The following is a 25,283-nucleotide window of genomic DNA, read 5'->3' as shown; positions in this document are numbered from 1 at the left end:
ATTCCATATGATGTCATTTTGTAAATTTGGGGGCTTCCGTTTCTACGCATTGCATTTTACGGTAAAAATGACACCTTATCTTTATTCTGTAGGTCCATACGGTTAAAATAATACCCTACTTATATAGGTTGGATATTGTCGTTCTTCGGAAAAAAATCATAACTACATGCAGGAAAATTTATACGTAAAAAATTCTCATCTTCTAACCCCTACAACCTTTTTAATTTTCCGTGCACAGGCCGGTATGAGGACTAATTTTTTGCGCCGTGTTCTGAAGTTTTTATCGGTACCATTTTTTGTATTGATTGGACTTTTTGATCGCTTTTTATTCATTTTTTCATGATATAAAAAGTCACCAAAAATACGCTATTCTGGATTGGATTTTGGATTTTTTTTGCGCATATGCCATTGACCGTGCGGTTTAATTTTGATATATTTTTATAGTTCGGACATTTCCGCACGCGGCGATACCACATGTTTATTTTTATTTACACAGTTTTTTTTATGGGAAAAGGGCAGTGATTCAAACTTTTATTAGGGAAGGTTTTAAATGACCTTTTGTAAAAAAAAAAATTGCAGTGCTATAGCTCCCATACGGAGGGGTTTTACTAGTGTGAAATGTTGTTTCAGACTTGCAGGGTTTCACTCTATTTACTATGGGGATTCAGATTTACAAGTCGGGAAAATTTTCTGACCAGCTTTTTCTAGGTGGAAATTTCAAGCCATTTATTCACAGGATTTTCTGTGAATTCAATAGTAAATATGTCGGATTGTGAAACCACGGACCTTTTTGTACTGCCACGCCCCCTTTGCATCAAACCTCACGCCTTTTTTGCCTTTTCCTAATGCATTGTCGGGTCAGTCGGCTTTTCCTGTTGCACACTGGCGCAGACATGCTCAGACACTATGCTCCAAAATAACCTGAAAAAAACAGACAAATACTAGTGAGTTTTAGCTTAGTAAATGAGGGCCATATTGGCAATTTTTACTTGCCAAAAACACCACATACTTCATCATACTTACCTGTAATAGGCTTGAAATAGTGAATCTGTTTGCAGGGAAATGTAGTATGGTTGTTTAATAAATTTTGATTGTAACTATGACTTCACTACAACGCTAACATATTTTTTTTATTGTTTTAGTGGGGGAAGAAAGATCTCTATCTCTGGGATAGGATTTGATCTTGTTCAGAATTTCAGTATGATAGCTTTATTGCAGTCAAGAAGGGAAAAAAGAGAACTGGATGACAATACTTTTCAAGTAGTAAGTATTTACCTTATTAATATGTCACAACTAAGGGAAAAAAATTCTATAGGGCAAAGAAGTTCTGCATATGTTTGACAGCTTCACCTCTAAATATTTGCGTTTTTTTGGCTACAAATCCTGTATAGCACGGCTGTACTATTCTTTACTGCAGACAATACTACAATGCTGCTTTTGCCATAAAAAATACTGGGACACCTTAGGCTCCTTTCACACTATGAGCATTCATCCGTTACTAAACATCCATTTTCTGTGTAAAAACGGATGAAATAATGGGTGCTAACGGCTGAATAAATATTCATCCGTTAAGACCCGTTATAACATCCCTCATGTATGGCAGTTTTAACACCTCTGCCTACAGACTCCCACAGCCATGGAACAGACTTCTATCCATGATGGGAGTAGTAGTTCCCTGACTGCAGGTGTCTGCCGGTGGCTGGGGAGGCTACATTAGTGGTTGTACTACTACTCCCATCATGGAACAGACTCTGTTCCATGATGGGGGTTGTAGTACAGGGGCTGAGGAATTGATTGCATCGGGTCTCACTTCTGAGACCCGATGCGATTAGGGGTTATTAAAAAGGGGAACGGGCGGCATGCTGCGCTCCCCTGCAATGTACGATGTATTCACTTTCATTTTAAAATTCCCCGACGGGAGCCCTGAATGGCCGGTACTGAGGAGCGATTCAGGGCTCCCGGTGGGGTTTTAAATAGAAGCTCTGTGGTGGGGAAAGATATATAGAATCGCTTGGGGGGGTATATATCTGGCCCCCACAACCTCACGATGTATCTTGCCGCAGCGCCTTTATATATGTTCCCCTCCACAGCACAGTTATGTATGTTACCACCGCAGTGCAGTTAAATATGTTCCCCTCTGCAGTGCAGTTATATATGTTACCACCATAGCGCATATATATGTTCCCCTCGTAGCGCTATCATAAGCCCTCGGCAGCGCTATGAATGAAAAGTATTCTACAGCAGGGCATGTGGCCGGCGTGATGTGCTGCTGAAAGAATACTTGTCATTCATAGCGCTGCAGCGTCATCTGTATATAGATGCGCTGCAGGGGTCAGATATATATCATATGGCTGGCCCCCAACAGCGCTTCTGTAATCAAATGCCTCCGCAGTGCTATGAATGAAAAGTATTCTACAGCAGCGCATAAAGGCGCTGCAGAGGGGAACATTTATAAAGGCGCTACGGGGGGAACATATATAAAGGCGCTGCGGGGGGGGGCAATATATATATATATATATATATATATATATATATATGCGCTGTGGGGGCCAGATATATACTATATACCCCCCCAGCGATTCTATATATCTTTCCCCACCGAAGCACTTCTATTTGAAAACCCTACTCCCAGTAGGGTTTTCAAATAGAAGTGCTTCGGTGGGGAAAGATATATAGAATCGCTGGGGGGGTATATAGTATATATCTGGCCCCCACAGCGCATATATATATATATATATATATATATATATATATATATTGCCCCCCCCCGCAGCGCCTTTATATATGTTCCCCCCGTAGCGCCTTTATAAATGTTCCCCTCTGCAGCGCCTTTATGCGCTGCTGTAGAATACTTTTCATTCATAGCACTGCGGAGGCATTTGATTACAGAAGCGCTGTTGGGGGCCAGCCATATGATATATATCTGACCCCTGCAGCGCATCTATATACAGATGACGCTGCAGCGCTATGAATGACAAGTATTCTTTCAGCAGCACATCACGCCGGCCACATGCCCTGCTGTAGAATACTCCTCAGTGCCTCAGTGCCGGCCATTCAGGGCTCCTGGCAGGGACCTAAAAAATGAAAGTAAATACATCGTAGGGTTGCGGAGCATGCCGCCCCCTCCCCTGTTTAATAACTTCTAATCGCATCGGGTCTCAGAAGTGAGACCCGATGCGATCAATCCCTCAGCCTCTGTACTACAACCCCCATCATGGAACAGAGTCTGTTCCTTGATGGGGGTAGTAGTACAAACACTAATGTAGTCTCTCCAGCTGTCTGCAGATTCCCACAGCCAGGGAATTACTACTCCCATCATGGAAACAAGTCTGTTCCATGATGGCAGTAGTAGTAGATCTTCAGCACTGCAGGAGTCTGCAGATGTCACCTCTTCTGAGCATAATAGTAATAACGGATATTATAAACCAGGTGCAAACGGATTACATAAAGTCTCATCCGCTTGCCGTAGACTTCAGTGCTAAAAATAATGGCCGTCAATTTACCCGTTTCTTGTGACGGAAGAAAAATTAGTGCATGTGCCGTTTTTTCTTCCATCACAACTGACGTCAGTTATTCATAATGGCTATAACGGGTCATAACGGATAATCAAAAAATACCATAGACTTGAATGGGATTTTGTAACGGACGTTTAACATCTGTTTTTAAAGCTTTTCTAACGGATGTTTATAACGGGTCTTTTAATGAATGAATTTCATAGTGTGAAAGCAGCCTTACAAGCATAAATGTCACTTAGCAAAGGCTTATTCAAAAGTGATAAATAAGGTTTTGTTCACTGCTGTGTTTAAGTTTTCTTTATAACCCTAAAACACACTACACAGTTCCAAATGCATTGCACTACAAAACCATTGACGTTTAATGAGATCCATCAGATTCTGCCAAGGTGTCCATTGTTTTGTAACAAAAAAAATCACTTTCAATGCAGATGTGAATACAACCTTATATTCGCTGCATGTCCCGTTGACACTTTAACTGAGCAGAGAATGCCGACACCCTTGTAATATAAAAAATGGCAGCGACTTATATCTTTTATCATAATGTGACCAGCAACACTGCAAAAATATTTCAGGAATGGTTTGAGGAGCATGTCAGTTCAAGGTGACTCCACATTTCCCAGATCTCAGTGCTATCTAGCTTCTGTGGCATGTGCTGGAAAAACACATCAGATGATGGATTAACCTCACCACTTAGAGGACTGAAATGAGTGAAGGCCCTTTTACAAGAGCTGATGATCAGCAAATGGACATTACTACGATTATCTTATCAATGCAATATTAAGCAGACTCTTTTTAATGCTATGGCTATTGGTCAGTTTACTTGGGTTTCCCTGTAGTCATCTGTTCACCCTTTTTGTGAAAACGGAGAAACCTCTTTATTATATTTATAAAGATCCCTGCTCCCTGGCTACCGTAAAATCAGGCAATGAAGCATACGGATCAAGAGTGCTGTGACCCACCTCCCCTAAAGTTCCTAGAACCAGCTCCTTTTTTCGGTGCCATAAGAAAGTGCCTCCCAGCACTGTAGTAACTAACTGCAAGTCCAAATGACTGACAAGTCGGGAAGCAACCTCTGGCTAGGAGCCTCAATCCAACAAAAATCGGGCAGGGGGCGGGATAGAGATCAGTGTCTGATTATCCAGATTATAGTCTGAACCTATGCATAGAGTGATTGACTGCACCAAGCAAGACTGCAAACACCTATGACTGAAGTATAAATATACTGCACTTAATAGAGCTTTAGTCTTTCTATAATATTAGTCTCATCATATCGGTGCATTTTATTTCATTTTCTGTATATGTTTCTTATTATAGTTGCAGTATGCTAATCTGCCTATAGAGCATTGTGGGTCAGATTCATGAGTGGTATTACCTAGGGAAGGCTTTTAGCCCCTTTCACAGCATCCTCATTGGAACTGAAATTTTACTTTGTTCCATATTGGGCTTTGTAAACCTTTTTGCAAAGCTGTAAGGCATATTTTCTGTGTTTTATTCCAGTATTAAAAACTCTTATATCTCAAGTTACAGTTTTTTGTATTTTTTACAATAAACTGACCTTTTTAAATACTACCATATCCTGCAACACTACTTCTGCTGTAGTTAAACCATGCTGTTTTATATAAGCCACCTCCTGAAAAAGAGACACTTTTAGTTCAATGCAATACTGTGGTATTGTAATAGTATAGTAGTGTAGTATAGTAATACCACCACTTATGTTGGTGTGAAGTAGTAGAGAGTTTACCCTTTTGCTTGGTGTATTGTTTACACAGTTTGTCAAAATTTACCAAAATGGTTCACAGACTTGATAAGCTTTGTGCTCTTGCATCTAACACTTTTGTACGTGTCCCATTAGGTGGTGTAGGTTTGTGCAAAAAAGTAGGCTTTGCGCAAAAAAACACTTCTAAATTAAATTTGTGCAAATAATAAATACAGCTCCACTGCAAAAAGTGGTGTACAGTGCACCAAACAGTAGACAACTTTGAAAGATGTTCTAGCGGAAATTGCGCAAAACAATTGTGCACAAAAAATGCAATTGTGCAATATTTGCGGGGACATTTAGAATATTAAAGTGGTGTAAAGCCAATGATAAATCTCCCCCTATGACCATCCCAGTTTTCCCTCCATCCAACTAGTCCATTTTAGTTTTCTTTTACCAAACACCAGGGTTAAACATATTCTTAGCTGCATGCTTTATGCTGCTATATGTTCAATAAACTCAGTAGGGACTCATTAGGGTTATAAGTTGAACTTGATGGACTCTGGTCTTTTTTCAACCTTATGAACTATGTTACTATGTTACTTTAATAAGATTTTGAAGATCATTCATGTGAATCTTTCTTAACCAAAGAGTTAGTGCCAACAAACATTCCCTCCCTTTTCTCTGCATGTGATAACATCCCCAAAAAGTCACTCATATTCTTGCCATAATCCAAGTCTCCTAGGTTGACATCTCTGCATGCAGTAGAATTAATACAAACCTTACATGTTGCATATATATCTACGTTTTGAGTAAATTAGGGCTATTTTGCGATTATCCAAAGATTTATGTTTCCTTTTAGACTGCTCTTTTTTCACTTCAATGTAACAGTCCCCTTTTTCCTGAGCTCCATTAACTGTCTATAAATGTGTAAATGTGTGTTCCTATTTCAGTACTATGCTCCATAGCATGTTATTTGAGAGGTCAGCGATTTTCTTTCTTTATTCTTTACAGATAGAAAAGCAAGGAATCCTTGAAAAAGTCAATGACACAGTAATAATATTCTCTTCTCCTCAAGTACCGGAAAATTACCTGAACTCTGAGGTTATTGTAGTGATTAAAATGGATGGGTTTGTGACACCTCTGCAGACAACTGAACTCTCTTTCAATTATGTCTCTGATCCTACTTTTGATAACTTCACAGATGGTATCAAGAAACAAGTGAACAATCTCATTAATGCAAAGGTAACTATCCTTATTACTCTGGTGACTATGTGGGCACATTTGTGTGTATATTTATGGGTTAGCTTGGTGCATTTATTTTTTAATGTCTCCTTTGCTAGCAGCCATTTTGATCCTTGTGAAGTTGGCCATTGTGTGGTTAGAGGAGTACTATGGTGCTTTTTTTTATTAACCCTCTGTGCCCGGGCTGCAAAATGAAACAAAACAAACTTTATTTCACCTGCCAATGTCCCCCCATTGCTCCAATGTCTGTGTCCTGTTCTCCGGTCCCTGTCTTCTTCCGCTTCCTGTGGGTCGGTGAGTCACGCTGCTCACAGCTTCTGCTCACAGCGTGACTCACCGACCCGCAGGAAGCGGAAAAAGACAGGGACCGGAGAAAGGGACACTGACATTGGAGCAACAGGGAAATGTAGGCAGATGAGTTAAAGTTTGTTTTGTTTCATTTTGCAGCCCGGGCACGGAGGGTTGATAAAAAAAAAAGCGCCATAGTACTCCTTTAAATGATCAATGGTGAAGATTTCTGTATTTGGCACTTTTTTTGTAATTCCTCAAAGCATACGTCAACTTTTGAATCAAAAGGATATGAATAATATCTTTTCCTTGGCACAAGTTGCAACTTGATAACTATTCAATTTGCTTGTAGTGCCCCTAGTGTCCATTGAACTTTTTTTTAACATTTTGTTTTTGACAGTAAATAAATAGCAAATTTCAATACGTTTGATCTTTAATTCTTTTTTAGGGCAGTAAACTGAATGAAGCTATGACTATAGAAGAGGCTAAAGCTTTTGTTGGTGAAGGTATTTGCAAGATAAATACTTTAACTGCGACTGACTTGTACTGTGTTCCACCTGAGGAGCAACCTCCACCCAGGAGGCGCCATAAGAGAGACACCACGGATAACTTGCCAGAATTTACGGTATGGTCTTCATTTCTTTAACCCCTTAACAACGAGCGCCGTAAATGTACAGTGCTGCTTTTTGTCACTTAGCGCACAGCACTGTACATTTACGGCGTTGCGTTCCATGATCACCACGTCTCTAGACGTGGTGATCGGGCCGGGATGACTGCTGTTATCTAACAGCAACCACCCAGTTATATCGTCTAGGGGGGATCCTTCTGCTGGACGAAGTCGTGGGGTGAGCAGCGGTTGGTGGGGGTCACCTTTGTAGCGGCAAGGCGGGGGTGGCGGCAGCGGGTCTAGCTGAGGCAGCGCGATCGCATGGCGGCAGGATCCGGAGGCAACAGCAGGAGGTAAGGCCTGTGTGCCTCCTGCTGTTGCTTGTGTACAACTCCCAGCATGCAACAGCCAAAGGGCATGCTGGGAGTTATATTCATGCAACAGCTGGAGGTACACTACTAGAACTCTCAGCATGCTCTTCGGCTTTCCATGCATGCTGGGAGTTGTAATTTTGCAACAGATGGTGGCACTTTTTTGCATCTAGCTGTTGCATAACTACAACTCCCAGCATGCTCAGACAGCAAAAGGGTAGTTGTAGTGGTGTGCCTCCAGCTGTTGCATAGCTGCAACTCCCAGCATGCCCTTTGGCTGTCCGTGCATACTTGGAGTTGTAGTTATGCAACATCAGTGCTACCATCTGTTGCAGAACTACAGCTCCTAACATGCATGGAAAGTGAAAAGGCATGCTGGGAGTTGTAGTTATGCAACAGCTGGAAGCGCATAACTACAACTCCCAAAATGCAATTTATCAGTCCGTGCATGCTGGGAGTTGTACTTATGCAACAGATGGAGGCCCTTTTTTTTTTTTCCAAGCAAAAAGTGTGCCTCCCAGCTGCTGCAGCTCCCAGCATGCGCGGACAGCCTAAGGGCATGCTGGGAGTTATAGCCGTGTGTCTCCAGCTGTTGCATAACTATAACTCCCAGCATGCCCTTTGGTGGTCAGGGCATGCTGGGAGTTGTAGTTAGAGTACCCGGGTGGGCTTACAGTTAGTACCCGGCTCCAAGTTTGAGTTGCGGAACATCCGCCGTGTCTCAAACTTGTAGTGAGAAACTCGTTGTAAACCTGACCTTGTGCACGTACTGTAAAAAAAAAACTACACTGCACACACAAAAAATAAAGAATAAAACACTACATATACACACCCTTACACAGCCCCCCTCCCAAATAAAAACGTCTTGTATGGCACTGTTTTCCAAACAGAGCCTCCAGCTGGTGCAAAATAACAACTCCCAGCATGCACAGACAGCCATTCACTGTCCGGGCTTGCTGGGAGTTGTGGTTTTGCAACAACTGGAGGCATCCTTTTTGGAAAAACACTGCCGTAGGGTATGCAAATCCCTTATTCAGGCGTCAAATGCTCATGGCACGCTTTCACTCTGGAGCCCTGTTGGATTTCAAGGCACTGGTGTAGGGCCACATATGGGGTATTTCAGTACTCAGGAGAAATTTCGTTACAAATTTTGAGGATCTTTCTCCTTTTAAGGAAAAGTTAGAGGTTACACCAGCATGCTAGTGTAAAAAAAAAATTATTATAATTTTCTACACTAACAGGCTGGTGTTGCCCCATACTTTTCATTTTCACAAAAGGTAAAAGGAGAAAAAGACCCCTGAAAATTTGTAATGCAATTTCTCCCAAGTACGGAAATACCCCATATGTGGACGCAAAATGCTCTGCAGATGTGCAACAGGGCTCAGAAGTGAGAGCGCACTATATGCATTTGTGCCCTAAATTGGTGTTTTCCACAGGTGTGGTTGATAGTTGCAGCGTTTCTGACAAAAACGCTAAAAAAATTAGATCCATGTGACCCCATTTTTGAAACTACACCCCTCAAGGAATGTAACAAGGGGTGCAGTGAGCATTTACACCACACAGGTGTCTGATTTTTGGAATAGTGGTCTGTGAACATGAAAAATGTAATTTTTCATTTGCACAGCCCACTGTTCAAAAGATCTGTCAAACGCCAGTGGGGTGTAAATGCTCACTGCACCCCTTAACAAATTATATGAGGGGTCTAGTTTCCAAAATGGGGTCATGTGTTTTGTTTTTTGTTTTTTTTGTTTTTTGTTTGTGTGTGTTTATTTCCTAAGTGTGCAAATCTCCAATTTAGGCCTCAAATATACATGGTGCTCTCTCACTCATGGACCATGTTGTGCGCCTGCAGAGCACTTTATGTCCACATATGGGGTATTTCTGTTCTCTGGAGAAATTGCATTACAAATTTTGGGGGGGGGGGGGCTTCTCCTTATGAAAATTAAATGTATGGGGTAACACTAACATACTGGTGTAGCCCCAACTTTTATTTTTTATAGGGGATAAAAGGAGCAAAAGCCCCCCCAAAATTTGTGAAACAATTTCTCCCAAGTACAGAAATACCCCATATGTGGACACAAAGCAATCTGCAGGCGCACAACAGGGCTCAGGCGTGAGAGCGCACCATGTACATTTGACGCCTACTTTGGTGATTTGCACAATGGTGGCTGATAGTTGCAGCATTTCGGACATAAAAAAATCCACATGTGACCCCATTTTGGAGACTACACCCCTCACGGAATGTAACAATGGGTACGGTATGCATTTACACCCCACAGGTGTCTGACAGATCTTTGGAACAGTGGTCCGGGAAAATGAAAAATAAAATTTTTCATTTGCACAGTCCACTGTTCCAAAAATCTGTCAAACGCCATTGAGGTGTAAATGCTCACTCCACCCCTTATTTAATTCTGTGAGGGGTGTATTTTCTAAAATGGGGTCACACGTGGGGGGTCCACTGTTCTGGTAGCACGGGGGCTTTGTAAACAGACATCACCCCTGACTTAAATTCCAGCCAAATTCTCTCTCTAAATGCCCAATGGGGCACCTTCTCTTCTGAGCCCTGCATAGCACTTTACGTCCACATATAGGGTAATTCGATATTCACAAGAAATGATGTTACAAATTTTGAGGTTCTTTTTTCCTATTACCTCTTGTGAAAATCTGGTAACACCAGCATTTTAGTGAAAAAAAATCTAAATTTTCATTTTCATGTCCAAATTTAACGAAAATTCGTCAAGCATCTGTGGGGTGTTAAAGCTCACTGTACCCTTGTTACATTCCTTAAGGTGTGTAGTTTCCAAAATAGTATGTTGTATGGGGAGTTTTTTTGCTGTTCTGGCACCAAGGGGGCTTCCTGAATGTGACATGCCCCTCAAAAACCATTTCAGCAAAACTCACTCTCCAAAATCCCATTGTCGCTCCCTCCCTTCTGAGCCCTCTAGTGCACCCACAGAGCATTTCACATCCCCTTATGAGGTATTTACTTATTCGACAGAAATTGTGTTACAAATTTTGGGGGGCTTTTTCTCCTTTTAGCCCATAAAATGAAAAATGAAATGAAAAAAAATAGGGGTACAAGAACATGTTAGTGTAAACAAAAGGAGATTTGGATTTTTCTCCTCCACTTTGCTGCTATTCCTGTGAAACACCCTAAAGGTTAACACACTTTCTGAATGTCATTTTAAATACCGTATTTATCGGGGTATACCATGCCCAGGCCTATAACGCACACCCTCATTTTTCCAAGGATATTTGGGTAAAAAAAGTTTTTTACCCAAATATCCTTGGTAAAATGAGCGTGCGTGTGTGTGCATGTGTATACCCTGATAGCAGCTGCCGCTTCTCTCCCCCTGGCTATCCAGAGACTGCCGCCGCCGCTGCCCCATTACCTCCCCCATCCCTGGTTTTATAATTACCTGTTCCCGGGGTCCACGCTGCTTCTGGCTCCGGAGGTGTCCTTAGCTGTCACTGTGCGCGGGCCACTGACGGTGAGGTCGCGTTGAAGACGTCACTCGTCATTGCGCAGCGAATCGCATAGCAATAACGCAGGACACCGCGGGAGCCAGAAGCAGCGCAAATCCCGGAAACAGGTACCGTAATTATAAAACCGGGGATGGGGGAGGTAATGGGGCAGTGGCGGAGGCGGTCTCTGGACCCCAGGATAGGCAGAGAAGCGGGTGGCGGCGGTGGTCTCTGACTCCGCAAAAGCCACTGCAGTTCATTGATTTAAAGCGCCCGCTTTAAATCATTGAACTGCAGCGGCTTCTGCGCATTTTTTAAGTTTATCAGCGTATAACACGCAGATAGACTTTAGGCTAAAAATTTTAGTCTAAAAAATGCGTGTTATACGCCAATAAATACGGTACTTTAAGGGGTGCAGTTTCTATAATGGGACATTTATGGGGGATTTCTCACAGAAAGGTCCCTAAAATCCACTTCAAACTTAACTAGCCCCTGAAAAATTCAGATTTAGAATTTTTCGTGAAAATTTGGAGAATTGCTGCGGTACTTTAAAGCCCTCTATTAGATTCAAAAAGTAAAAACATGTCAACTTTATGATGTCAAGTAGGCGTATATGTGATTCAATACATAATTAATTTGACATGTCCATTTTCCTTACAAGCAGAGAGCTTCAAAGTTCGAAAAATGCTAAATTTTCAAATTTTTCATGAAATGTTGGGATTTTTCACCAAGAAATTTTGCAAGTATCGACAAATATTTACCACTAGCATAAAGAAGAGGAGGTCACAAAAAACTTTCTCGGAATCAAATTTATAAGTTAAAGCATCCCATAGTTATTAATACTAAAATTGACAGAGGTCAGATTTGCAAAAATGGCTGTGTCCTGAAGATCAAAATGGGCTGCGTCCTTAAGGGGTTAAACATGTTTGATAGTGTTTTGGATTTTTTTTTTAAGTTTATATGGCTACCCTAAGTTTATTTTTTTCCACCCTAAAGGCAGCTGTAAATTGTAGAAAGATACTTATCATTTTTTTTCTCCCATATAGGTTCAATTTGGAAACAGAGAATGGATACTGGGAAAAGTAGAATATGGACAGTCCCCTGCTATTCCTTTACACATAATTATTCCAGTAGTCCTCATACCAATGATCCTAATAATCATCACCGCAGTTTACTTCTATCGGTATGTAGTGTCTTAAATTGTCTTTATTTAAGCAAGAAAATACCTTCAGTGAAGTCAGCTTCATTAAGATATATCATAATAGTTATGCTAAAATATTAAAGGGGTTATCCAGGAAAAACATTTTTTATATATATCAACTGGCTCCAGAAAGTTAAACAGATATGTAAATTACTTCTATTAAAAAATTGTAATCCTTTCAGTACTTATGAGCTTCTGAAGTTGAGTTGTTCTTTTCTGTCTAAGGGTGCATTCACACCACGTTTTTGCAATACAGTTCCCGTATCAGGTTTTTGATGAAAAACGGAAACCTCAAAACCTGACTAAACTGTATCAAAACGTGTGTACAAATTTAAACCCGTATACGGTTTGCAAAATGATGTCCGGTTGCATCCGTTTTGTAAGAAAAAAAGTATACATTTTTTACTTTTCACTCCATTTTGAATAAAGTTTCACTTGTTTGATTGAAATTCCAAGAAAAAAAACTGTGCAAAGTCAAAAACCGTATGGTGAAAACCGGATGGAACCATATGCACATACGGTTCTGTACGGTTCCCATTGACTCAAATGTTTAAAAAAATAGTATACGGTTTAATACAGTTTTTTACCCGGACCAAAAAACATGGTAGGTTTTGGGTACGGGTAAAAAAAACTGGCAAAACCGTACAAGATGCAAAACGGACACAACCTGATGCATTTTTGGCATACGGTTTTCAATGGAGAGTCGATGCATACGGTTTTCAATACGGTTCTGTACGGTTTTCACATTGAAAACATATACGGGAACTGTACTGCAAAAACGTGGTGTGAATTCACCCAAAGTGCTCTCTGATGACACGTGTCTCGGGAACCACCCAGTTTAGAAGCAAATTCCCATAGCAAACCTCTTCTAAACTGGGCGGTTCCCGAGACACGCGTCATCAGAAAGCACTTAGACAGAAAAGAACAACTCAACTTCAGAAGCTCATAAGTACTGAAAGGATTAAGATTTTTTAATAGAAGTAATTTACAAATCTGTTTAACTTTCTGGAGCCAGTTGATATTTATAAAAAAAAAAAATCCTGGATAGCCCCTTTAAGTATTGTTCTCAGTTTTGTCTTTGAGATGACTTTAATTTATAATTGAAAGAAAATGACACAGGTTATAAAAGTTTAAACTTTAGATCAAAATCATCTGTCATTTGGCATCCACAATAATAGTAATAAAATCCTGTGGCTGCCATTCCAGTTGAGTGATTTAGTGAATTTGTTTTATTATGATATATGGCATTATATTCAAAGGAGGAAGAGTCAGCAAGCAGAGCGAGAGTATGAGAAAGTGAAACAGCAACTAGAGGGTTTAGAAGAAAGTGTCAGAGATCGCTGCAAGAAGGAATTCACAGGTAAACAAATGTGAAATTGACTCTATATAGAGATAAAGTGCATGTTCTAAAATAAAACAATAAACATTAACATACCGGTAATACTGTAACCTCATTGGCTTTCATATAGCATCCTAACTTTCTCTCTGCCCATCTATGTTCAAATATAGATTTTAAATTTCAAGTTTTAATGTACTCCCTGTTCATGTATGAGCATTATTACAACAAAAATGTTTGTTCCTTAGTATTTTTATTTTACTTGTTTTATGTATATTTTTAGATCTTATGATAGAGATGGAAGACCAAACAAATTACCTCAGTGAAACTGGAATTCCATTTTTGGATTACAAGATGTACACAGACAGAGTATTCTTCTGGCCTTCCAAAGATGGGGAGAAAGATGTAATGATCACTGGGAAACTTGATATTCCAGAAGCAAGGAGACAAACCGTAGAACAGTCATTGAACCAGTTTTCAAACCTACTGAACAGCAAGTCATTTCTCACAATTGTAAGTCCAGTCTCTATTACAGTATATCTGAGAAATTCATATTTTGTAAGGTTTTATTCTCTGTTCAAACACAACACTCCTTTTCCTTATAATCCTTCTTTAAAAATGTGTTTGGGGAAGCTGCCTTCCCAGGACATCCATAGCTGTTCCACATGAAGCACATAGTAGGTAGCAGTCTGGGGCTTCCAGATTGTATTCAATACTCTGTAGTGTTTAAAACATTAGATATCCCCTGAACAGCAATATGTACCACCATGTAGCACAATAAACTGTTGTTCTTACCTGTTCTGCTTGTGATTGTCAACACCAGCACTCTACAAAGAGTTTATGGAAAATCCTTTATATCAGCTACATTTCTGAACAATATATATCCATATATTATATAATGCAGCTAATATGTGCTTTTGTATTTACAGATTGTGATATCACGATTCATGTTGAGTGACTAATCCATTGTTTTCTATAATACTTTTTGTTTGTTTTACTTTGCAAACTTGAGTAAAATTAGAATTTAGGAAAAAAATACTATTCTCTGGTTTATTCTGTTTTCATTAATGCCTTCTATAGCAATAGATTATCTTTAGAAAGAAAAGGGTGTGCACTATAGTCATATTTTATTAATAGTTTTATTTTTATTTTTTATTTTTTTTTCATAGTTTATCCACACTCTAGAAAACCAGAAGGATTTCTCTGCCAGGGAAAAGCTTTATTTTGCCTCCCTGCTTACAGTTGCCTTGCATGGAAAGCTGGAATACTACACAGATATCATGAGAACCTTATTTGTGGAATTGATGGAGCAGTATGTGGCCAAGAATCCCAAATTGATGCTAAGAAGGTATGCAAACTGTAGCTTTACAGTTCAGGTTTAGATCTGATTCTCTGTTATTTGCCTCTTGGTTGATATAGCATCAGTCTTATGAAATGCCTGTCACACTGGTGCATGGTGGATATGGCCAATGTCTTCATTTAGAAGTCTGTTGCGGAGTTTAACATATGCTATATGTCTGTGGAAGTGTGAATAGAGCCTTAAAGGAGTACTCTGCTGCAGAGTATTCCTGCTCCGTCCTGCAAAAAAAATTTAAATGAACCATCTCTCAGCTTCCTGGGTTCCCGCGGAGCGCCACTACAGCTGATCGGTCCTCCGGTCTATCCTCTTCATACTTCCGTGTGAACGAAGCGTCACATGGCGCTCAGCCTATCGCCGGCAGCCGCGATGTTCTGCCTCGGCCGGCAATAGGCTGAGCGCCATGTGATGCTTCGTTCAAACGGAAGTATGAAAAGGATGGACCGGAGGACCGATCAGCTGTAGTGGCGCTCCGCGGTAACCCAGGAAGGTGAGAGATGGTTCATTTTCATTTTCTTTGCAGCCCGGGCAGGACGGAGCAGGAATACTCTGCACCAGAGTACTCCTTTAAAGCTTAAGTTCAAATTTTCCTGTATCGATAGAAGTTTAAAAAAAAAATATATATATATTCTCCCAGCAAAAACAATGCAGTACTAATTTGTTTTAAGAAATACCCTGCACTGAAATAGAGAATTCACTGTAGCATCAGTATAAAACGTAACTTTAAATATATTGATATAGATCAGATTAAAATATCAATATATAAAATAAATGAGTATAACCAAAAGGATTAGAAGACGTATCCCTGTGAGTTTCGAATCCATTAAACCACCAGATATATTAAGCACCCACGTCACATATGTACATGATTGTAATAGTCCACTATACTAGAGTCAGTGTATCAAGACACAAAAATGCACAAAGCTGTCCCAACGCGTTTCACCAGGTAGGTGCCGGGATCTTCAGGGGACCAACTGGGAACTCCTCCAGACATCAACGGCACATGGGATGTCGCAAGTGGCTCCATTGTGAGCCTGCACTTTGTATTATGCATGACCCGACTGTTGAATATTAGAGCAGGATGCCATTGAGTTCCTGTTCTGTTACTCTTGTATCTGCTACAGCTATGATGGGTCAATGATTACATGGGTTCATCTTTTTGTTGTTGAAATTCGCGTTTGGTGCCCTGAAGATCATGGCACCTATTGGGTGAAACACATTTGGACAGTGTTGTGGGGTTTTTTTTGTGTCTTGATACTGAATTAGTATACTGTTATTGCATTACAATCATGTACGTATGTGACCTGGGTGCTTAATATATCTGGTGATTGGACGTAGTTCACTATTGGATTCGAGCCCACAGGACTACATCTTCTAATCCCTTTGTCTGTTTTTGTTATACTGATTGTAATCTGATTGCATATTAAAAGTTGCGTTTTATACTGATGCTACAGCAAATTCTATATTCTCCCTGCATCAACAAATCAATAGCCAAAAAGCTGCCTTAAACTCTTTTAACTGAACGAAATTGTGTTCCTGTTAAACAATTAGGAAAGCAAATAAGACTTCTACAGGTTACATAGTTCATAAAGTTGAAAAAAGACAAGAATCCATAAAGTTCAACCTATACTCCGCTGTGCCCCTACTGTTTTAGGCTGGCATTCCACTGATTTTTTTTTTCTTTTAAACGCCGTAAAAAAACGCACATTTTCCTGCACTGCGTTTTTTCAGCGAAAAAACGCCGTGTCCAGAAGTTAGCTGCTAGTCAATAGTAAACTGCAAAATGCCAGATTCACTTGGCGTTTTTCAGTTTGGCGTTTTTTTAATCCTTTTGCCGTTTTTCAGCAATTTCGGGCTCAGAGGCTGGATTTTCAAAACGCCCAACAAAACCTAGTTTGGCGTTTTTTGCACTGAAATCGTGGCGGTTTCCTCCCATAGAAGTCTATGGGAGAGCAAATACGCCAAGAAAAACACCATGTTGGTTTTAACTTTTGTGTTTTTGCTGGCGGTTTTTATTCTTTTTTGGACTAAATAGGAAGGACGATCCAAAAAAAGTGATGGAGATACATACCTTTTTTATTACAATTTTGTAGGGTACCAATAAAAAAAAAAATAATAATAATAAAAAAGATACAGTAGTGATGGAAAAAATTGTATCTAACGAAATTTATCTTTTTATTTCAAAATTTTTATTAATTTTATTTATGTAGCCGATAATAATAAAAATGTAGTGTGTGTGTGTGTGTTTCAAATTTTTTTTTTTTTTTTTAGGTAGTGCTACTACTCCCAGCATGGAACACACTGTTCCATGATGGGAGTAGTAGTACCTGTACTAATAGACAGATCGCCTGTTGCGATCCTTCTGTATAATTTATAGATGCGGCCAGCCACTCTTCTATGGTCCCCTATACACCTATTCATATTTCCCGCAGAGAGCTGTGATTGGCCAGACGGTTCCAGCCAATCACTGCTCTCTGTGGAAAATATGACTAGGTGTATATATATACGGCAGGGCAGGGGACCATAGAAGAGCGGCCACATCTATACATTATAACGGAGGATCACAGCGGGTGTCAGTAGTGAGTCCCGCTGTAATGTGTTCTTAACTACAAGTGGTACTACTCCCAACAAGCTGTAGTACCTGCATTAATAGACCGATCCCAACAGGTGTCAGAAGTTAGGTGCGATCTGTCTATTAATGACACCCGCTGCAATCGTCCTATCTATTGCAGAGATGGAGCGGCTGTATACAGCGCTCCCCATCTCTGCTCTGTACTCCGGCCAGTGATGTGGATAGAACATCACTTTCCCTCTGAGAGCTGTGATTGGCAGCAACCATCCGGCCAATCACCACTCTCGGTGGGAAATATGAATCAGTGATGTTCTATTTACATGACTGGCTGGAGTACAGAGCAGAGATGGGGAGTGCTGTATACAGCCGCTCCGCGTCTATTAGTACAGGTACTACTACTCCCATCATGGAACAGTGTGTTCCATGCTGGGAGTAGTAGTACTACCTAAAAAAAAGAGAGAAAAAAAGTTTAACACACAAACACATTTTATTATTTATTAAAATTTCGTTAGAAAAAAGAAAAACATTTAGTTAAATATAATTTTTTTTTTTTTTTTGCTTTGGTACCCAACTGTTTTTGTCCAAAAAACGCCAAAGGGCCAAAAAAAGGCAAATTCCACACAAAGGTAAAAATGCCAAAACGCAGGGAAAAACAGGCTGTTTTTCTGGTGATTTTTCTGGCTTTTTTAAAGCCAAAAAAATCGCAGGGCAAAAACCTCAGTGGAATTCTAGCCTTATCCAGATGAAGGCAAAAAAACTCTCATAAAGCGGATGCTAATTGCCCCATACCGGAAAAATTTCTTCCGATTCCAACGTTCTCTCCAGAAATACGTCTAAGCCCCTTTTGAACTCTTGAGTATTGAATTGTACAGAGGTAGAATTATTTCCATGTCGTGGTCATCTATGCCCCTATTGATGCACCCCATGATCTCATTTGCCTGGGTATCTGCTGCCTGACACTAGCGGTTACAGTTAAATTTACTGTTAACCAAAACTCTTAAGTCCTTTTCCATGTCAGTCACCGCCAGAGTTTTATTTACTACATTTTCCGAGCCTGGATTTCTCCTTACCATGTATATAACCTTAGTTTATCAGTGTTGAACCTCCGCCACTTCTTGGCCCAAGCCTCCAACCTATCCATATCCATTTGTAACAGTGCACTTTCCTCTATTGTGTTAACTGCTTTACACAATTTAGTATTATCTCCAAAGATTGACACTTTGCCATACAATCACTGCACAAGGTCATTAATAAGTCTATTAAAAAGACTTGGGGCCTGTAACTGACTCCTAGGGTACCCCACTAAATGAACTTGACTGAACAATACTTTGTCTTTAGCATTACATTCATTAATTTATTCAGCACTATAAGAGAAGTAAAGAAGGTAACACTGTTATTCCCAATAATTTAAAGAACAATGTGGAACCCATCCCATCACCATCGGCAAATGACTCAGGTCTAGTCAAAGATACAACACAGCCGCATTCACATAAATGACCAGGAGCAATGCTGTGAAGGAGGAATTTCAGAGGAACTACTGCCCTCTAATCATACTGGTTTGGCATAACCAGCAGTATGCCATGATAATATCTCATCATGTTTTATACAGTTTACATGGGGCTATTTTCCTGTTATTCTTTCCTTCCACTAAATATCTCATTTGAATGAATCATGGTATCATTGAAACTTTAGGTACTTAAAGCGTACCTGTCATAGTGCAAAAAAAAGTGATATGTTACTCAGGACCCAATCATGATCATGTGCATATAATTTTTATGTGTCTCAGTCCTATATATCCTGAGATATAAGCATTTATCTGCTGGTGAGTTACTTTTTCATTGTGCAAGCTGGAGGGGGCATGTCAGTCTGTCCCCCTCACAGGAGCAAGCCTGGGCAGTCAGCCAATCAGTACTCTCTACTCTGTAACCCTTTACTCTCTGGTTTTATGCTGTGTCATTTGTCAGAGGAAGATACTTGGAGCTTGCCTGCAGCAATCAGAAGACATTATGGTGAATTCATCACAAGATAAAATGTATAAATATAAGAATAGATCTTTATAAAATTAGTGCAAGGATTTTTTAGATAAAAGTACAGCATTTTTATGAATACATGTTCTATCTGTTTTATCTTCTCCTAGTAAAGCTGGATGCTAATCAGCATAGCTGTCACTATGTGTGTCATTCATCTTTCACAGACTCCTGAATGTCTGATCAACTTCTTTGTCATTCAGGAGTCCGAGAAAGCTTTGACTATTTCAGCATGCTGGGAGTTGTAGTTTAGTAACAACTGAAGCTGTAATGTTAGTAAATAACTGTGTTAGAGCAGTGTTGCCTCCAGCTGTTTTAAAACTACAGCTCCCAGCATGTCCACACATCCTTTATCTGTATGCTTTACGGCCGGTATCCAGTATGCTGTAGAATCTAGACTAGTCTGTCTGGCTAAAAGACAGGCGACCCCTAGTGGTGGCTATTTTGAGCTTGAATTTGAGGTGAAAATTAAAAAAAAATTTAACAGGTGTATGTTGTGAAATGTCATATTATAATGAGTCCTGAAGTATATGAAAAGTTTTTAACAATGACAGTGCCTCTTTAAGCTGATGTGATTAGAACAAATCAGTTTATCGCATACTTTATCTTATTTGCAGATCTGAAACTGTTGTCGAGAGAATGCTTTCAAATTGGATGTCTATATGTTTGTATCAGTTCCTAAAGGTAGGTAATGGATCTTCAGTCAGCACAAAATGCAGCCAGTAGGGAAGGTCAGTTTCTTTGAGTATTTGGGTATGTCAGCCCTGAGAACATGCTGCTTTTTAGTGTTTTGTTAAATTGCGTACCCATCCCAGTTTAGAGGCAATTTTAAAGACTTGGCTTTTACTTCTGCTATCATAAAGCATTGGTTGTTCATGCATGAACATAGAATAGTTTCCACTGGAAATAGGTATTTGAGATGTTAACAACACTATTAAATGCTTTTTCTAGATCTATTTAACAGGGATGTTTTTCTTCCAAATGCAGGACACAGCTGGTGAGCATCTATACAAACTCTTCAAGGCAATCAAACACCAAGTGGAGAAGGGTCCTGTGGATGCTGTGCAAATTAAAGCCAAATACACCCTGAATGATACTGGATTACTGGGGGATGATGTTGAATACACACAGTTGGTAAGTGGTCTCTTTTATAAATAAATAGATACAATTGCACAGAAGGCACAGTTGGTTTGTACTGTTGACCAAGGCAGTCATTGTGATTAACAACCCTAAGGAAAGGTAGATCTGTTATCTTTTGAAATTGCTTTTGATGGCAGTAACTGTAACTCTAGAAATTTTGCTAAAACTTCTATTGAATAGTGAAACAACATTTGAAAACATTTAAAACTAATGCCATAATATAAGTAGTTAGTCTTTTTCCTCTTTAAATTATCTTTTGGCCCTATTCTTTTGGATATTGCAATAATTCTTCTACCTGTGACTTCAATCTTACAAACTAGTATCCCTGGTCTCCAGTTGTAGCAGTGGGTACGGTGGCGGGCTAAGGACTATCATTTAATTAAGCTCCACCCACACACACACAGCTCTGCTACATATACACATTCACACACTCAACTCTGCTACATACACACTTACCTCTGCTACATACACACATTCACACCCTCAGCTCTGCTACATACACACACTCACATACTCAACTCTGCTACATACACTCACACACTCAACTCTGCTACATACACTCACACACTCAACTCTGCTACATATACACACTCAGCTCTGCTACATACACACACTCAGCTCTGCTACATACACACACTCAGCTCTGCTACATACACACACTCAGCTCTGCTACATACACACATTCACACACAACTCTGCTACATTTACACACATACACACTCAACTCTGCTACATACACACTTACCTCTACTACATACACACATTCACACCCTCAGCTCTGCTACATACACACACTCACATACTCAACTCTGCTACATACACAAACTCAACACTGCTACATACACTCACACACTCAACTCTGCTACATATATACACTCACATACTCAGCTCTGCTACATACACACACTCACACATATACATAGACCTAACTGCCCTATATCCTTCTCCCTCCCTGCACATACAGTGGTATATTCTTAGCTATGGTCACCATGGTTACACTACACAGGCGCAATCTCCTGCTCTCATGGAGAACAGCAGGGAGTTTGAATTTTACACAGCTCCGCACCCGCACTATAACCGGTTTATTATCCCGGTTTATCGGGTTAAACTGCGCTAGCCAGACATTGCATATATGTCCATTGTGCATGCGTAATGAGCGCTTACTCCGTTCCTCCTACTCCAGGACAAGGGGTTTGCTGCGCTTGCGCTGTGAAGCCGCATTGATTGGCTCTGACAACAGAGTCAATGGATGAACAGGGGAGGAGAGGGTAAAATGAATATGCAATCCTTGGGCCGGGCCGAAGCCGTGCACGGGGGCGGGCAGCTGTGAGCAGGCATGACGTGATGACCACAAAATGGCCGCAGCTGAAAAAAAAAAACGTAGGTCGATATGCGGGATTCAGCAGCGCTTCCTGTCAGAATAGGAAGGCATGAAAAAGGTACTTTCCGTTTAGAATGGCTAACTGACTACATTAGATTGTTATATAACTTTCGAATGTCTGGCTAACTGTAAATAATTTTTCACCATTGGACTACTCTTTTAATGCCGGGAATCACCGATTGGGCTGATGCCCGGGATTAAACCTTTAGACGCAGCAATCAAACTTGTGGCATCTAATATCAACCTAAAGTATCCCGGCAGCTCAGCGTAGCTGATCGGGACTATCGCGAAGAAATCGCAATGTACCGCCGAGAGGACGGCGGGAGGATCATTACCTGCCTCCTCGTCATCCGATCGGTGTTCTATTGCTCCAAGCCTGCCATGCAGGCTGGAGCAGCAGAGCACTAATAGCACTGATCCATGCTATGTTATGGCAAAGCATTGAACAGTGTATGCAATCAAAAGATTGCAATCAGTGTATGCAATCAAAAGGGCAAAAAAAAAAAAAATATTAATCATATGTGGTATTGCCGCGTGCATAAATGTCTGAACTATTAAAATATAAGTTTAGGTAAACTGCACGACTGATGGCATACATGTAAAAAAAGAAATACCAAAGTCCAAAATTGTGCATTTTTGGTCACTTCATATACCATACAAATATTAATAAAAAGCTATCAAAAAGTCCCATGAAAACAATAATGGTACCAATAAAAACTGGAGACCATGGCGCAAAAAAATTAACCCTCACACATCCCCGTATGCAGAAAAATAAAAAAGTTATAGGGGTCAGAAGATGACCATTTTAAACATTCTAATTTAAGTAGTTATAATTTTTACTGAAGTAGTGAAATAAAATAAAACCTACATAATTTGGGTATCCTTGTAATCATATGCACCTACAGAATAAAGATAAGGTGTCATTTTTACCGAAAAGTGCACTGCGTAGAAACGGAAGCCCTAAAAAGTAGCAAAATGGCGTTTTTCTTTTTTTATTTCACCCCACATATAAGTTTTTCTTTTGTTTGGCCACAGATTGTTCTAAAATATGTACCGTATTTATCGGCGTATAACACGCACTTTTAAATCTTAAATTTAAGCCAAAAACCCTGCCCTGGGTGTTATATACGCTGATAAATGTGCTAATCACTGATTTAAAGTGGCAGCAGCGGCTGCAGCTTGTTAAGGATCAGCAGCTCGGCTGCGGCCTCTTTAAAAGAGTGACCTGTGGAGGCTCCTGTGGGCTCAGATGCAACACTTATTCCCTGCTCTACTTTTTATTTTTTTATTTTCCTTACTTGGCCATGCTCCGGCAGGCTCAGGTCAGGCGGCGGGTCTTGCAGGCTGCGCGGTCAGTGAAGCATGATGAGTGACGTCCTTCCTGCTCCTCTGGGCAGCATCAGGGACGTCACTTGTCATTCCCTGCAGTCGCTGCTGGTCAGAGTGGTCGCAGCGCCGGCTGCTTGTTAAAGTTCAGCAGCCCAGCCAATTTAGAACAGTCACCAGGGGATGATGAGTGACATCCCTGACTCCGCGCAGAGGAGCCGGCAGAGGACATCACTCATCATTCTTTACTGACCTGAAGGCCCGCATGACCCAACACCTGACCTGAGCCTGCCGGAGCGCGGCCAGTTAAGGGAAATAAAAAAATTAAATGAAGGTTGATGAGTCCGGGGGGAAGGGAATGATGATGAGAGGGGGTAGGGGGGAGATGATGGGGGGGGGATGATGATGAGGCAGGAAGGAATCATGGTAAACAGGGCACACGGGATCAGGGGGGGGTGTAAATGTGGCACAGGGGCTGATAAAGGAGAAGGAATGATGTGACACGGGGGGGATGATGTGGCATTTAGTCCAAGTCATTTATTTTACTTTTTAGAAGAGAAGGAAAAATAAACAAAAGTGCAAAAACAAGTCTTTAAGGTGTTAAAATTCTGATGTGTTGTGTAGTGCGATTTCATTCATGGTCATGTAATTTGACTTAACAATTTCTTTTCAGACTGTTAACGTCATTGTTCAGGATGAAGGGTTGGAGCCTGTACCAGTGAAAGTATTAAACTGTGATACAATCACACAAGTTAAGGAAAAAATAGTTGAACAGGTTTATAAAAACCTTCCGTACTCGCATAGACCAAAAGCTGACAGTTTGGCATTAGGTGAGTGCATACTACTTGTTGCAATATCTGACAGCTTTGTATACTTGGGTGTTTTGTTTCTGTTGTTTAGTTTTTGTTTTGTTTTTGTTTTTTGTATTTTTTATAAGGTCCTACTGTACTTATGTTTTATAGCAAGATACGAGTTTAGTTTCATGAACCACAGAAAGCATTAATCGAAACACACATCATTATCGCTGTAGAGAGACACTTGTCTGATTATTTACAAGGAGTTAAAGGAGTTTTGCCACCAATATTTAACAATTCCTCACCACTTTTCCTATTCATAGTTGTCTTTTAAACTAAATTGACATATAAGGTAGCCATACACCTAAGATAGCTGTTGGCCAAAAGCTCATTTAGATGAGCCATGTTGGTTCTTAAAAGAAAACAATCAACAAATTATGAATTATCAATGTTTTCTTTTATTTTAGTAGTAGTTCTCTTGTAAATAAGCTGTGGGTTTGATAAGCTGTCAGATACTGATACCCTGCTCCTCTGATATTCACATATTCAGGTGTTTAATACATGTTCACATGCTGGATTTTTATGCAGATTTAATCAATGAAATTTGTGTGAATTCTGACCCCAAACCCCATCCTATTAATTCTAATGTTTATGAATGCTAGCGCTTCTCTATAGGCCAACTCTCCTCACTGCTCACTGTATTGCTGAGGAAAGCTTTTTATTTTTTTATTTTTTTTATAGAATATTACAATAGGGGAATAGAATAAAGGTGTTAGGTGATCTATAGGAAAATACATAGGCCAGTTTAATTTTCTTAAAATTTTCTTTAATTGATGTCACAAAGCTTGCAATTTTGTTAAGGAACATACATTAGTTTTAACCTGCTCGCTTATATTGTACTCTATGGTCCTTCTGTATATTTTTAATTTGCCACATGATGCAAATAAAAATATATAAAATAA

General features: G+C 40.1%; 1 protein-coding gene across 6 annotated transcripts in view; it reads left to right on the top strand.

Annotated features, from left to right (window-relative positions):
• Window positions 1-25,283, top strand: part of PLXNB2 (plexin B2) — a 332,704-nt gene that overhangs the window by 283,990 nt on the left and 23,431 nt on the right. For all 6 annotated transcript variants that reach the window (XM_056573761.1, XM_056573757.1, XM_056573759.1 and 3 more), the window contains 10 exons: window positions 1,143-1,263; window positions 6,226-6,456; window positions 7,193-7,369; window positions 12,234-12,370; window positions 13,648-13,748; window positions 14,008-14,237; window positions 14,894-15,072; window positions 20,298-20,364; window positions 20,668-20,814; window positions 24,201-24,357. In XM_056573761.1, the coding sequence (XP_056429736.1) occupies window positions 1,143-1,263; window positions 6,226-6,456; window positions 7,193-7,369; window positions 12,234-12,370; window positions 13,648-13,748; window positions 14,008-14,237; window positions 14,894-15,072; window positions 20,298-20,364; window positions 20,668-20,814; window positions 24,201-24,357 (1,547 nt within the window). The remainder of the gene's footprint in view (window positions 1-1,142; window positions 1,264-6,225; window positions 6,457-7,192; window positions 7,370-12,233; window positions 12,371-13,647; window positions 13,749-14,007; window positions 14,238-14,893; window positions 15,073-20,297; window positions 20,365-20,667; window positions 20,815-24,200; window positions 24,358-25,283) is intronic.

This window comes from Hyla sarda, chromosome 4 (assembly GCF_029499605.1).
Source record: "Hyla sarda isolate aHylSar1 chromosome 4, aHylSar1.hap1, whole genome shotgun sequence".
Taxonomy (NCBI): Eukaryota; Metazoa; Chordata; class Amphibia; order Anura; family Hylidae; genus Hyla; species Hyla sarda.
The sequence above is the reverse complement of the archived record's forward strand: the minus strand, read 5'-3'. Positions and strand labels throughout refer to the sequence as shown.